Source organism: Thermobia domestica, chromosome 1 (genome assembly GCF_964235325.1).
Source record: "Thermobia domestica chromosome 1, izTheDome1.hap1.1, whole genome shotgun sequence".
Taxonomy (NCBI): Eukaryota; Metazoa; Arthropoda; class Insecta; order Zygentoma; family Lepismatidae; genus Thermobia; species Thermobia domestica.
In genome coordinates this window covers 267,986,283-268,000,439 of record NC_137454.1, presented here as the reverse complement: position 1 = coordinate 268,000,439, position 14,157 = coordinate 267,986,283, and the positions used below count along the sequence as shown (strand labels likewise).

The window sequence follows — 14,157 nt, the reverse complement described above, 5'->3', positions numbered from 1 at the left end:
CTGTAAAGACGTTCGCCAAAATTGCTAGATTTTGTCATAATAAAGAGTATAGTTTGTTTATAGCTTAACAAACATCCCAATGCATGTAATTAAAATAGATCAAGGCCCCCTTATTCTCTCGATATTCTGAAAGTTATTTCCGCGATAACTTTCGTGAAAAGTATTCGCTTTTGAACAACGTAGTATATATATTGCTTGCGATTTAAATTAGTGAAGAATGGGGATAATCCTAGGAAGGTCATTCCGCTGGTACTTGGAAGTCTCTTCAATGGTAACTTTCGTAAAGAAAAAAAATAAAATAAATAAAAATAAAATAAAATAAAAATGGAATATGTGCATTGTAGTATATTATTTCGGATGCCTCAAATTTGCCACAATTTCCTTGAGTTTAAAATTTTCGAGCCATCTTTCAAGTCTTTTTTTTCCTTTTTCCACAGCGCGGCTATATGAGACTTGGACGTACAGTTTAATGTCGAATCCGAACCACTATCATTCAATAATCTACCGGGAATCGGACCCGGGGCCTCGTCCACCTAAAGGGCGCGTGGTAGTCATAGACCAGCTGGGAGGGCTTTCCATCTATAGATGTAGCCAAAACTTTTCGTATGGGTATGCACAAATGTAATTAATTCATATTCACCATCTTACTATAACGTTCTTAAGTGCTCATTTGATGTACCTTTAAGTGGATTTCGAAAACATAAAATGTTATTTTAAGGAATCACTCCCTCTCCTTTGGCCTAGGCGGCATAATGTGGGACGTTAAACTGAATGAATGATGACAAAGGGACCTATATTTCCCCTGCAATTTTTAACTTTTAAGTACGCCAATGTAGTGCTAATAATTTATACACTACCATTACACTGCCAGTCCTAAGCCTGGATAAAGTGTGAAGGGCAGTTGACATTGCGCCTCGAGGTTGTAGCCTACTTAGTACAACCTACTAGTAGACAGCATATAATTTATCGTGACATTTTATAAATGTCAATATCGCATGTTATAAATTCATGTGGATATTCTAACCAGCAGTATTTTGCCTAGAATGTGCTAACACACTGAATAATCTCTTGAAGAAACATCCAAATTTAAGGCGCCAACACCTGGAAATCTCCCCCCCCCCCTAAAAAAAGACTGTTTTAAAATGTTAAATTACACTCGAATATTAATCTAGCAAACAGTAGGAAATATTTTTCATACTACTACTACTACTACTACTATTATTATTATTATTATTATTATTATTATTATTATTATTATTATTATTATTATTATTATTATTATTATTATTATTATTATTAGCATCGCCGATTTCCTTCTGAATCGGTCTTATTGTTTTTAGTTTAATGTGCCATGATTATGCTTTGAGGCAGTGGTATAGAGAGGGAGGCTCACCCAGTTCGATCCCCCCCTCCCCGTTAGTGCCGTAATATCGAATATGATTTTGTATTATTATTTGTGATTCCGATGTTTTGACTTTTTAAAAAATATAATTTATCATCACAAAATGTATTTTAAAGTCATGTTCAAAAGAATAACTTCTTCATTATTGATTGATTTTAAACTCAAGGAAATTGTGGCAAATTTGAGGCATCCGAAATAATATACTACAATGCACATATTCCATTTTTTTATTTTATTTTATTTTTATTTATTTTTTTTTTATTTTTTTTTCTTTACGAAAGTTACCATTGAAGAGACTTTCAAGTGCCAGCGGAATGACCTTCCTAGGATTATCCCCATTCTTCACTTTAAATCGCAAGCAATATATATACTACGTTGTTCAAAAGCGAATACTTTTCACGAAAGTTATCGCGGAAATAACTTTCAGAATATCGGGAGAATAAGGGGGCCTTGATCTATTTTAACTACATGCATTGGAATGTTTGTTAAGCTATAAACAAACTATACTCTTTATTATGACAAAATCTAGCAATTTTGGCGAACGTCTTTACAGAAAATTATTTTCTTATTATATTATTTAAAATATGGAAATCCCAAAGTCTGGGGTATTTGTTCCCGTTTACCCTACTATTTTCAATCGCAAAAAGTGAGGATTGTTTGAATGCGATAAAGAAGATAACTGTACACATATTTTAATAAAATCGAATAATTTATTCGGTAGGTTTCACTGGAAAATTATTTTGCATGAGCATGTTCAAAGGTGCAACATCGGGTAGAATTTACTCCTTTTACCTCACGTAAACTTGATGTATTGCAATCCCAAACAGTTATATTTCTGCAAGTTGAAGGAAGTATCAATAAAATCGCATGCCGTATTAGAGACACACACACACACACACACAAAAAAAAAAGCCCTAACAGGAAATTACCTTTCCTGCATATTTTTATATAAGAATTTGTTTTACACATTATTCTTGGGTTATTGGATTTAAATATTTATTTATGAAATGTAAGCAGGATCACCTGAGTCGTTTTTGATAAAACTGATTCACATTCGAGAAGATAGTCTAGAAAGATGTCACTCGCAAGAGTTAACTACTACTCCTGAATCTTATAAAAGCCTTAAGTTTCAAGTCTTGTCTGGTTGCAATGCTGAATTCAGGAAAAAGAGAAAATTCATTCAACCATGAAACACCAGTTGTTGAGAGATGTGAAGTACGATAATGGCTTGCTGAGACTAGAAACCTGACTAAATATTGAGAGTGTATTTGAAGATCATGCAGATGATAACACGTCCCGTTCAGGGGACGTTTACCCCAAACACATAACAATAGAACCGTCAAAATCGTAATTTATAATTCCAAATACATAATAAGTCTCTACCGTTTATTTTCGCTGATATCAACTCAAAAATTAAAAACTCTCTCCAAATGGATCATAATATTGCTCATAGTTAACGTTGTTATTTAAGTGGATTCCAACCATGTAAATCTAAGTGCTAGTAATAAGTATGTCCTTTATGGATGATTAAAGAAATCAATATCACCAAGTATTTATAAAAATAAGGGACTTCTACCTGCTAATTGCGATACAAATAAATTAAAGTTATATAAATAGCACATCTCCAATCTACTAAAATAGATGTCACTAGTGTACAAATCAATTGTCCTTGCTCTTAAATCTTGGTAACCATCCACTTCTTAAGAGAAAAGTGGTAGTTTCAAACCTGCAAACTATAATCTGAACTTGTATTCCTAGTAAGTCGTAGTTATAATATTAGTTACCAATACTTCATACTTAATAGTATGCCATATCTATTATATAAAAGAGAACGCACAAATCCTTTGTTAGCTCATCACGCTAATACGGCTGAACCAATTTCTTTCATTTTTGGGGGGTTATTAGGATTTGGACCCTAGATGGTTTTTATCATATCACTTTAATTTTTAATTACCAGTGTCTTGAGATAATTGACCATTCAAGTGTCCATAACGTACAAATCCTTTGTTAGTTCATCATAGGTATAAAAATAAACGTATTTATATGCAACCCGCATGACCGTGTCACTCGGCGGGTTAACATAAATGACAGGCGATATAATGTTAACATTTACTGCAATCTACTATGGTTTTTATCATATCACTTGAAAGCGAAAAAGTAAAAATTATCTAAGTAACAAAGTTTATTGCGTTCCGGGGTGACCGCAGCGAAGCAGGGCGGGTTAACATAAATGACAGGCGATATAATGTTAACATTTACTGCAATCTTCTATGGTTTTTATCATATCACTTGAAAGCGAAAAAGTAAAAATTATCTAAGTAACAACGTTTATTGCGTTCCGGGGTGACCGCAGCGAAGCGGGGTGAACGCTGCTAGTTTCAAATATAAATAAATTTTAATCGTACTGTAATATCTACAAACAAATAGTGGTACAACCTAATTTATTTTAAAATGCATGCAACTGAGGTTACAAATAAAGTACTAAATCAGCAAAGGTATCATAACTAGAGACCGGATGTTAGGCAAAATGTGTATTCTTTAATATTAAAGATATGATCAAAAATAACGTTTTAAAGTTTATATGGGAGATTATAGTTTCAATTTAAGTCAATTCTATTTTGCCTATTTCGCCCCTTACTGCCTAAATAATTGCTTTAGTGCCTAATGTTGCCTATTCTATGCATTTTCTTCAAAATAAGACTTCACTGGGAAAATATATACCAGTACCACAAATAATACGGTACATAATATATATATATATATATATATATATATATATATATATATATATATTACATGGAATGCATGCCAAACTTCGTTTCTGGAACAAAAGATCCAATATATTTTAGGCAAAAAATTTCTTATAGGCCATATATCTGGAGAACTACATGTAAAGTAGCCAATCCCAAAATATCACTTAACTCAGTATGATATGCTTATTCCGTAAAAAAAAAATACGAAAACTTGATTTAGGGGCCATTCAAAAATTTTGTTTCCTCTTATCCAAGAAATCCATTATATTTCGTCCAATCAAAAATTTTCTTATACGCGTTATATCTGGAGAACTACAAATAGTATAGCCAAACTGGAACTATCACTGAACTCAGTATGATCTGTTTATTCCGTTAAAAAACTCGATTTATGGCCCGTTCACAAATTTTGTGGCTTCTAATCCAAAATCTAGTTTTTGGCCAAGATCGCAATCTTTTAATGCACTTTTTATTATTCCTAAAATTCTTGGCCAAAACCGCAATCTTTTGATCCATTTTTTGGATCATTTCTAAAATTCTTGTCATACAGAGTAAAAGAAGATATTTACAAACAGATATGTTTCTATATTCTTTGAGATTATCTAAATCTTGAATTTATTTTTAAATTGTATTGAGTACTTACCTTCATTATTTCGTGTTACATTTTAGTGCCTATTTTACTGCCTATTTTTGAAATTTTAAGTGCCTATTTGCCTGCCTATTTTACAACTTTTTAGTGCCTAAACATCCGGTCTCTAATCATAACACATAACTAAAGCTCTGGTCAATATAGTAAGCAAATATTAATCATTGCTAAATTCAAGCATAGTCGGCTGTTTTCAAAACTATTTCAAACATATTTGCCAGTTCTGATAAAATATTTCTAATAAGACACATTAAAGTTAATTTGTAGTTGTTCCTCATAATATTACGTTGATACACTGCAGTAAACAGCTTTCCAAGTTTGAATAGTATGTATATAATTCGTCAAATTTAATCAGCACCCATAGGTAAATCAAATACCATGAAATAAAGTTCTATCTTGCAATCAAAAATTTTAATACATACAAGTTTCCGTGAATTCTTTTCCTGGAAACCAATAACCATATCTATTATCTAAAGAATAAAATGCAATCATTTTGACCATCATATAGTAACATCGTGTAGTTAGTATGTATCTCTATACAAAAATAATCTCCCAAATGACCTACTTCAGCAAACTACAAACTGTAGTCAACCAAATCTTCATATAGTGATTCTGTAGGATAACCTTCCACCATATATACATAATGCAAGCTATGTCAAATTCTAATATTACCGTCCATTGTAGCTTTAAATATATCTAAATATACCAACTAATAATCTGTTGTGTATATATACATCACATGTCAATGTGTAAATCTCTGACTCCCAACTTCAAATAAACCTATGTCAAATACTCTATCAACTTCTAATATACTCCAAGAAAAAATATTTTTACGGTAAACAACCGAAACATTTAACAAAATTTCAAAGCGAAACAATTTTTTAACTAACATAATTCTGTCTGCTTTAAATGTCACTAAATCGAGTCAAACAAAACCACATGTAATAAAATATTGTTGTGTAGTATAGGAAATAAATAATCAGCTAGCACGTCCAAGTGTTAAACAGAAGGCATGCAATTCGAATCCATTTAAGACACAAGCTTAAATATCCTCAATATATTTACTGCAAAGTGTAATAATGTAGTCAGTCATTAACAAGCTTAAACTCAAAACCTTTCTATGAAAGCCCTCAACTAAGATCTTCGCTTAAGTAAAGTCTCAGTACTGTAATCAATTGTAAGTCTTAAGTCCACATAATATATAAGTAGTTCTGCAACACCGTCTATCACATGTAGTGGATAACCTTTCATCCCTGGAATTATCAACAATCTTTTCAAAGAATATGCTCTATTCTTACTTATAGGAAAACACACTGCGTAATTGATAGCTCCAATACTCTTGGTTATATTCCAGATCATATATGTTCGTAACTAGGACAAATACCGTACATAAGGGTTTCTCATTATTCGCCCGTCTCCTCCTACATTCTCATTCCACTATTTCATTCATTTCTCATCATCAATGTGTCCTTTACCCTAGCAGGCATAATCCTAGGACGTTAAACTTAAAATTATTAAATCTTCGGCTGTAACCTCTAGTGCATGAAATTCTTAGTACATTTCCTAATAAAAGTATTGGCAAAACTAATATGTCTGTAATCATATTTTTATTCAGTGTACAAATATCTATATCATCTACAAGAACAATAATTATCATGAAATAAACGTTTGTTCCGTTCAAACGTAGTTACAAGTTTTCCAAGTAATCACAAATATAAAGTTTCCCACTATAAAGAAAAGAATTCTAATTTCAGAGCATAATCCAAATAAGCCGAATGTAAAACAAAACCTTAATGTTAATTTCATCCAAGTAAAACAGCATGGAACTAGTGTAAGTTCTAGTAAAATTAGTACTGTACGTAGAATATATAATTTAATTAGTAAAATTGACGCTTAACTTGATGTAATTCGTAATGTAGCCGTTATTTTGAATACAACTTGTATTAAATTAGTTATAAAATTATTAAATTTTGTTCCTATACCTTAAATGTATTTTCATTAATGAGGTAAATTAAAAATGTAGCGTTCTTTGTATACTAAGTAGAAAAATAAGTATCTAAGAAAACAAAAAAATGTATACCTTTAAAAATCCGTCCTCCAAAATGCCTAAAATACAATTTGTTTCAAATATATTCATCCTATGTATAGAATTTCTATTCTTATACATATGCAACATTAAATTCAAACACCACGGAATTAGGTTGATAAACATGTCTTCTGCACATTTTGAAATTGTTTCTTCCTTGTTACCGATTATATAACTGTTAGGATACACACACTAAACATTAAAATCTAAATAATGTAATCCCAAAATAAACTAAATCGTATGTTCTCCGCAATTCATAATAAAAATTATTAACTGAATTATACATATCAAATAATGTGTAATTTCACATTTAAATAATTGGGGCATGCAATAAAAACAATCACATCTACATGTTAAGTATTGATATTTCTATATCCAGTTTCATATGGAAATACGCAATCACATGTTTAGCTATAATAATTTCCTGTAACATACAAAACTAAATCTTTCCCAGCCATATATATCATGATAGATATTAAATATCATAACTGACTAATAATTCAAATAGCCTAAGTTCCAATCCTATTTACGTAAGATAACACTTATTTTCATACTTCAAATAATAATAATAATAATAATAATAATAATAATAATAATAATAATAATAATAATAATAATAATTATTATTATTATTATTATTATTATTATTATTATTATTATTATTATTATTATAAATCATAATAGGCAAAATTTCAACTCAAACTGTATTATCAATCCAAAATGTGTAAAAGAACATAGTTCTAACTTGCAAGGAGCAGCAAATATCCTACAATCAAATTCTGTTCCTGCAATCAGTGTTAAATAAGCCATGCTTCCGGAAAAGAGCGACATACAAGTACTACCATGGAACGTTAGCTTGTAAACACAGCTAGTTTCGGATAGTGTACGTGTAAGCGCCAAAGAAATATCCATATTGCAGTAATGTATAGTTTTTCGTACTTTTTAAAAAACTCTTCAATACATAAGTGCACAATATTTATACTTTTCATAAAATTACAATATCAAATTCATATATTCACGCAATTAATTATTATTTATTAAATTCAGTAATAATCTTAATCAAAATATTTAACTGAGGTTATAAGTATATCCTAAAACCGGAAATTACAAATGCGGCATCGTAATATTTTTTCTTCACTTTCTCTTTGCGCAACAAGTTCTACGTCATAAAGAAGATTGCCAACATCAATGAAGCAGTGGCAACAACAAACAACCAGGAAAATACGTAGCACCAAGGTAGCGGGCGTGTCATCAAAGGTAAGTAAAAATGTATGTGTAAACTTCTTTTCCTACCTAAGCCAAAGTATAAAAGAGCCGGCAAATTGCATTAGCGCTTGGCGCAGCGGTCCTGGCGGGCAAAGACAAAGTGCGCCGTTATCTATAAAGGAAAACCAGCAACAGAAGCCAGACAGTAATGGCGCCAGCGGAAACATCTTACACACGTCATAAGGTAAATAAAAAGCAAACAAGGTTTTCTAACGCGTAATAAAAAGTGAACAGGGATTTCTGAAAAGGAATAAAAGCATGTCTTGGTTTCCAAAGGCTGATAAAAAATAACATGGGTTTCTAATGCGTTATAAAAATAAACAGGGCTTCCTATGGACTGCTAAAAAATAAACAGGGCTTTCCGAGAAGGAATAGAAAACATGTCTTAGTTTTAAAGGCTGATAAAAAAATAACATAGGTTTCTAGCGCGTAATAAAATGTAGATAGGGCTTCGTATGGACTGCAAAAAATGAACAGGGCTTCCTGTGGACTGCTAAAAAATGAACAGGGTTTTTTGTGGACTGTTAAAAATGAACAGAGCTTTCTAGTACCTAATAAAAAATGAATTGTGTTTTTTAAATGAAAATCGAAATGATGTATGGGTAAAATCAGGTGACTATCGGTCCACAAACAAGTAAAAATGTCCGTCTAAGGCATAAAAGATAGCGTAATTCTCTCTATATGGCTCTATATAGCTCTATAACTATCCAAAAGGATAAAAAAATTTCCAGATAATATGAAACAATCCTACTTAGTGTATGTCAAAATAAAGTTATTATAATATAAAATAAATTATATTGATACTATTTACTTTAGCATCTTTTTTCAACGATACAAGTTTCTATGAACTGTATGTATTTAGAAATATCCACTAACTTTTTTTGCAGGGAGTCTATCTCGCTTTCTTAAGAGATCTTCGTATGGCAAAATAGCAGAAACCACTTCTCTAGTGAGAATCGTGTAGCTGTTAGCGAATTCCCCTTCACCTTCACCAATAGCTGTCACGTATTGCCAGTTGCCTCTAGAGTAATCGGTTTCTTGGGCATGAGTGAAGGGTAAAGGGTAATTATACGAGTCATGACAGTGCATTTATGGAGTCTCATAAAATTGTTTCGGACACCTTGAGCCTCGTTCCGTAGCGGTTTTATGTCAGCGCAACGAAAATTTTGTGTTTTACAGTATTTTGCAATAGTTGACGTAGGTATTATAAATACTTGTTTGATTATTTGCGTTTCGTTGCGAAGGCTCTTACAAACATTAGCTCCATCGTTGACTAATCGCCTATTTCTGCATTCTTTATTACTCGCATAATTTCTATTTCCTCTAATGAATAGGGTTACCATCAGGGCCGTGCTGGGAAACTAATTAGGGCGGTGGACAAGTCTACTAAGAGGGCGCCCATACAAACGGGAATATATATATATATATATATATATATATATATATATATATATATATATATAGAGAGAGAGAGAGAGAGAGAGAGAGAGAGAGAGAGAGACTTTGAAAAAGTATGGGTGCCATTTTATATCAAAATCACCACCAAATTTGTTTTAATATTAACGTAAATAGCTAACCTGGAATCGAAATCCTCTTTACTACAGAAAAACTTTTAGTTCTTGTAATAACATTTCTGTCAAATAAAAAGAAGCTAAATGTATCAACAACTTAATATAGCACGCCTATGGACGCAGGAGGCTCATTGCCGCGTTTACAAAATCTCTCCATTGATTTCTACTTTATATTTCAATCTCTGCGAGAACCATTTTAATATTGTCCTCCCATCTGCGCCTCGGTCTTCCTAACGGTCATTTTCCTATTTGGATTTCCAGTTACAACTTCGAAAGCGTTTCTAATTTCTTCCATTCTGGCTACATAACCTGGCCATTTGAGCCTCCTAGACTTGATGACCCTAACAATGTTTGGTAAACGGTATAAAAAAAATGAGTTCCTTCTTATGAAGTTTCCGCCTTTCCCCATTCCCGTTCCTTTTGGGTTTCGAATATTGATTTAAGAATCTTGTTTTCAAATACTTTCAGTCTGCGATTTTCCCTCAGATTCAGTGACCATGTTTCGCAACCATACAGCACAACAGGCATGATTATCGTTTTATATTTTTGAGCTACAAATTCCTCAACAGAATTAGCGACAACAAAAATTTTTTAACTGAATAATAGCACGAAATCACTGCTTTCAGTTGACATCAAATTTTTTAGTGATTATGGTTTTAGTCTGTTAATAATGATCCTAGATATTTGAAAGTATGAACTTTGTCGAAAGAAAATATTATTTGGTATTGTAACGCATCCATAAAATGCAGTATTACAATCCCGACAAACTTCCAATTATTTAGTTTTCTCTGCATTTACTTTTAAGCCTATATCCCTACAAGCGTTAATTAAGATTTCTGTATTCCTTTCTATTCTAGGATGTTGTATTCTCTTATTTCTTTTCAAGTATTAGTCGAATGGTAAATATCTGGTCGATAGTTGATCGATTTTACCCAGGGTGCGAATTACCATGGGTTGAGTGGGATTTTCTCCCTCAATCACATTTTGTTCCCCCCAAAAGAAGTCAGCTGAAGTATCCCCACCGGGGATGCTCGCTTTCACCCCCAAACTATGCTTAGTATAACACCAAATTTCACTGATTTTTGTTATTTCTTGTAAATTTAATCTTCTATCTGTATTTCGAAATGAGCGATGTAAACTATTCACTTTCGGTCATTTCTAATTTCCCCATTATTTTCACCGTTGTTTAGTTGAACTATGTTACTATGACTACAGTTGTTACTTGCAACCGTAACCTCGTACCCTTCAGTTCATCGTCGTTCTTGAATTTGAATGTACTAATTGCGCATAACAAAGTCACATATGGATTTATAAGTGCTCTTAGTGGTTGGCCAAGAAGAAGTAAACAAATAGCTTCTTCCACCATACTTAGAGAAGTTCGGACATGTCATATTCATTCTCTACATTTGTATTCATTGTCATCTTATTTTTATTTTTGTTATATTTTTTCTTTTTCCAGTGTATTCTTTGTTAGCATATGTTCCTCATTCTCTAGTGGTTTGTGTGTATACAACTCAAAGCTGCGTTTGATTTGTGGTAATTAGCATAGTAATCACTGCCTTTTATAGTTTACGGAAATGAACTTCTGAAACTGTACTCAAAATCTGAGATATATTCTCTCGTGGCTATATGTTAACATACACGCTGGGGATGTGCCCCTAGTGAGCAGACATGTGAGGGTGAGTAAGCGCATAATTGAAGATTTCTTTCAGCATTTGCTAATACGGCTGGTTCTCCATGTCATTGTCTGTCTGTGTCTGTATAAGCACTTCAACTGGAGGAGGCTTTTTCTATTTTTCTTTTCGCTGCATAGTTTGCTGTCTACGCCAATAATGTTGTCTGAAAAACTTCAATGTAATGTTTTACATTATTTGAATAACGTAGCACATAGTGAATCAACTCATCTGTAACCTAACAGTAAAGTAATTGTAAGTGTTGACTTCTTGAGCTGTCACGGAATCGATATTTAAAAAAAAAAAGGCATGAAAAGTGCAACTTTAGCGGGGAGTAGAAGCGCAAGCTCGCTCTGAGATTTTTCAAATATTTGCCCTTCGATTTGACTTTGATGCCAGAAATCAGAACCAACAACAATCTGTTTCTCGTATGATAGGCTAATATCTAGATTTTTTTTTTAAAAAAAGTAAGTCCGGTTTAACTGATAATTTTAGGGTTTTCATAATACTGAAGTAGTTTTTTTTTTTTTTCAAGCTGTGTGTAAACGCGAAATGGAAGATTTCAATATGAGTAGAAAAATTAACATATGCTTGTGATCATGGCTGTCGCTTGGGTCGAATTATTAAGTAAATAAACCTTAGAGAACTACGGGCACAAGAGTGAGTACATTTAAACACGTTCAGAAAGATTAAGTGTGGTGTGTCCATGTCAGACAATATATACATACATACTTATTGTCAGTAGATTATTGAATAAATAAATCTCTTATTTATTAAAGATGTCATATTTATGTGTGTATGGGGGGTAACATTATTGTCTCATTTTGAAGTATTGCACCTTCAGACTTTTCGTCCTGTTTGCCTAATTTGATCCCCCCAATATAGATTATCTAATTCGCACACTGATTTTACCTAATTCCATTCTGATAATCTCCAATAATTTCATCTGCGTATGGAGTCAATCTTGCTAATACAATGTTTAAGAGGATTTATTGGATGTTGACAGAAGAGAAATGCCTCGATAATTATTAAATCTGTCTTGTTGCTTTTCTTCTGAACTGGAACAATGATTGATTCACTTCACTCTTCTGGTAATTCCTCCTTGTTCCAGATAATAAGAATGAGTTTGTGTATTTTGCTCTACAATTTTTTCCCTCCAGGTAAAATTAAGTCAATCAGAATTTCGTCTACACCCGGAGATGTGTGTTTAATTTTTAAATAGCGATTTCTATTTCTGTCTGGTTAGGTTCTGGATTATACGGTTATGCTGCATGCATTTCACTTTCTCCACGTTCATTAGTTTTTGGCCATGTGTTAAGCAAATCGTCAAAGAAATCTTTCCATCTATTTAAGATGCTATCTGTATCAGTGAGAACTGTTCCTTTAGGTTTCTTTAATATATAAGCACGAAGTTGATAGCCTTTCTTAAGTTCGTTGGTGCATTTATACATGTCCCGAATGTTTTTGTTTTCACTATTATCTTCAAGTTAATTAATTTTAACTTTCAAAAGTCGCGTTTCTTTGTTCTAAAAGTTTTAAAAGTTTTCTGCCAGATGACAATGAAATTTTATGTAGTTATTTCGTTCGGATTTTGTAGCCAACGCAGTTTCTTCTGTTTTCTCTTCTCTGCTACTTTAGTACATTCCTGGTTGAACCATGGTTTGTTCCTACGTATTTCTGCGTGCTCCAATATTTCTTTTGCTGAAATTTTAATGTTATCTCTAATTTCAACCAAGTTCTTGAACACTAGTGCACTCCGAACCTTCTAAAACCGAGAATATATTCGACACTTCAATCTGGCTCTCCTCTCACCTGACTCTTCTTTATTTAAAAAAATAAATAAATAAATAAGCCGCTCCGTTTTCAGATATTGAATATTTCCTTTATTCCACGATAGTCTTTCTTAGTATAACAATCAACTCCTCTGAACGACCGAACATCAGTTGTGCTAGACCGCTCTTTTCTGTCTACTAAAACATGATCAGTTTGAATATGTATTTTTCCATCTGATGAAGTCCAAGTATATTTATGAATGTCGCGATGTTGAAATTTTGTAATCTTCACGATAAAATTTCTGGATATTGCACAGTTCACGAGTCTAACGTCGTTGTCACAACCTTCCTTATGCAAACATTTATTCCCTATAATCGGTTTGAAAATACCCTCTGGTCCTACCTTCGCATTGAAACAGCCTAACAGAATTTTCATATGGTATTGCAGGAGATGATCAAATACCCATTCTATTCTTTCATAAAAACTGTATTTTTTAAATCGCCATCCTTATTTTCTGTTGGGGCATGTGCATTTAAAACAATAATATTACACCACCGACCCTTAAGAGAAGTAAAAGAAAATCTATCATTAACAAATTCAACCTATGTAATTCCTGATATTACGTATTCGTTTGTGAACGGAAAGCCCTGTTTCTAATTGGTAATTTTTAATTTGTTCCCCGTAAAAGAACGTAAAATTTCCCGACTTGACTTCTCCATTTCCTTCTCGTCTAACTTCCTGATATCCCACTCGGTCCAACCTTTATATCTAAACTCATTTTTTACAAATTTTAACGCGCCTGCCCTATAGAGACATCTTATATTTCATGATCCAAATCTCGTGTCGATTTTACTTTGTGGAGTTCGTGCCAAGTTATCAGTTTTGATCCGAGGATTCTGCGAACTTATCTAAACAATCCTTTTTTTTTTTTTTTTTAACAGGATGAGGTTGTTAGCCTCACACCAAATTCTCAAGCTGGATTATCACCCC

General features: G+C 32.6%; 1 protein-coding gene across 2 annotated transcripts in view; it reads left to right on the top strand.

Annotated features, from left to right (window-relative positions):
- LOC145661033 (uncharacterized) overlaps positions 1–14,157 on the top strand; it is a 325,868-nt gene that overhangs the window by 178,452 nt on the left and 133,259 nt on the right. Inside the window, exon 1 of one of the 2 annotated variants that reach the window (XM_081726473.1) lies at positions 8,058–8,141. The exons of the other annotated variant lie outside the window; for it this stretch is intronic. Within the exon in view, the coding sequence (XP_081582599.1) occupies positions 8,073–8,141 (69 nt within the window). The 5' untranslated portion in view covers positions 8,058–8,072. Of the gene's footprint in view, positions 1–8,057; positions 8,142–14,157 lie in introns of those variants that run through there. 2 annotated transcript variants of the gene reach the window in all.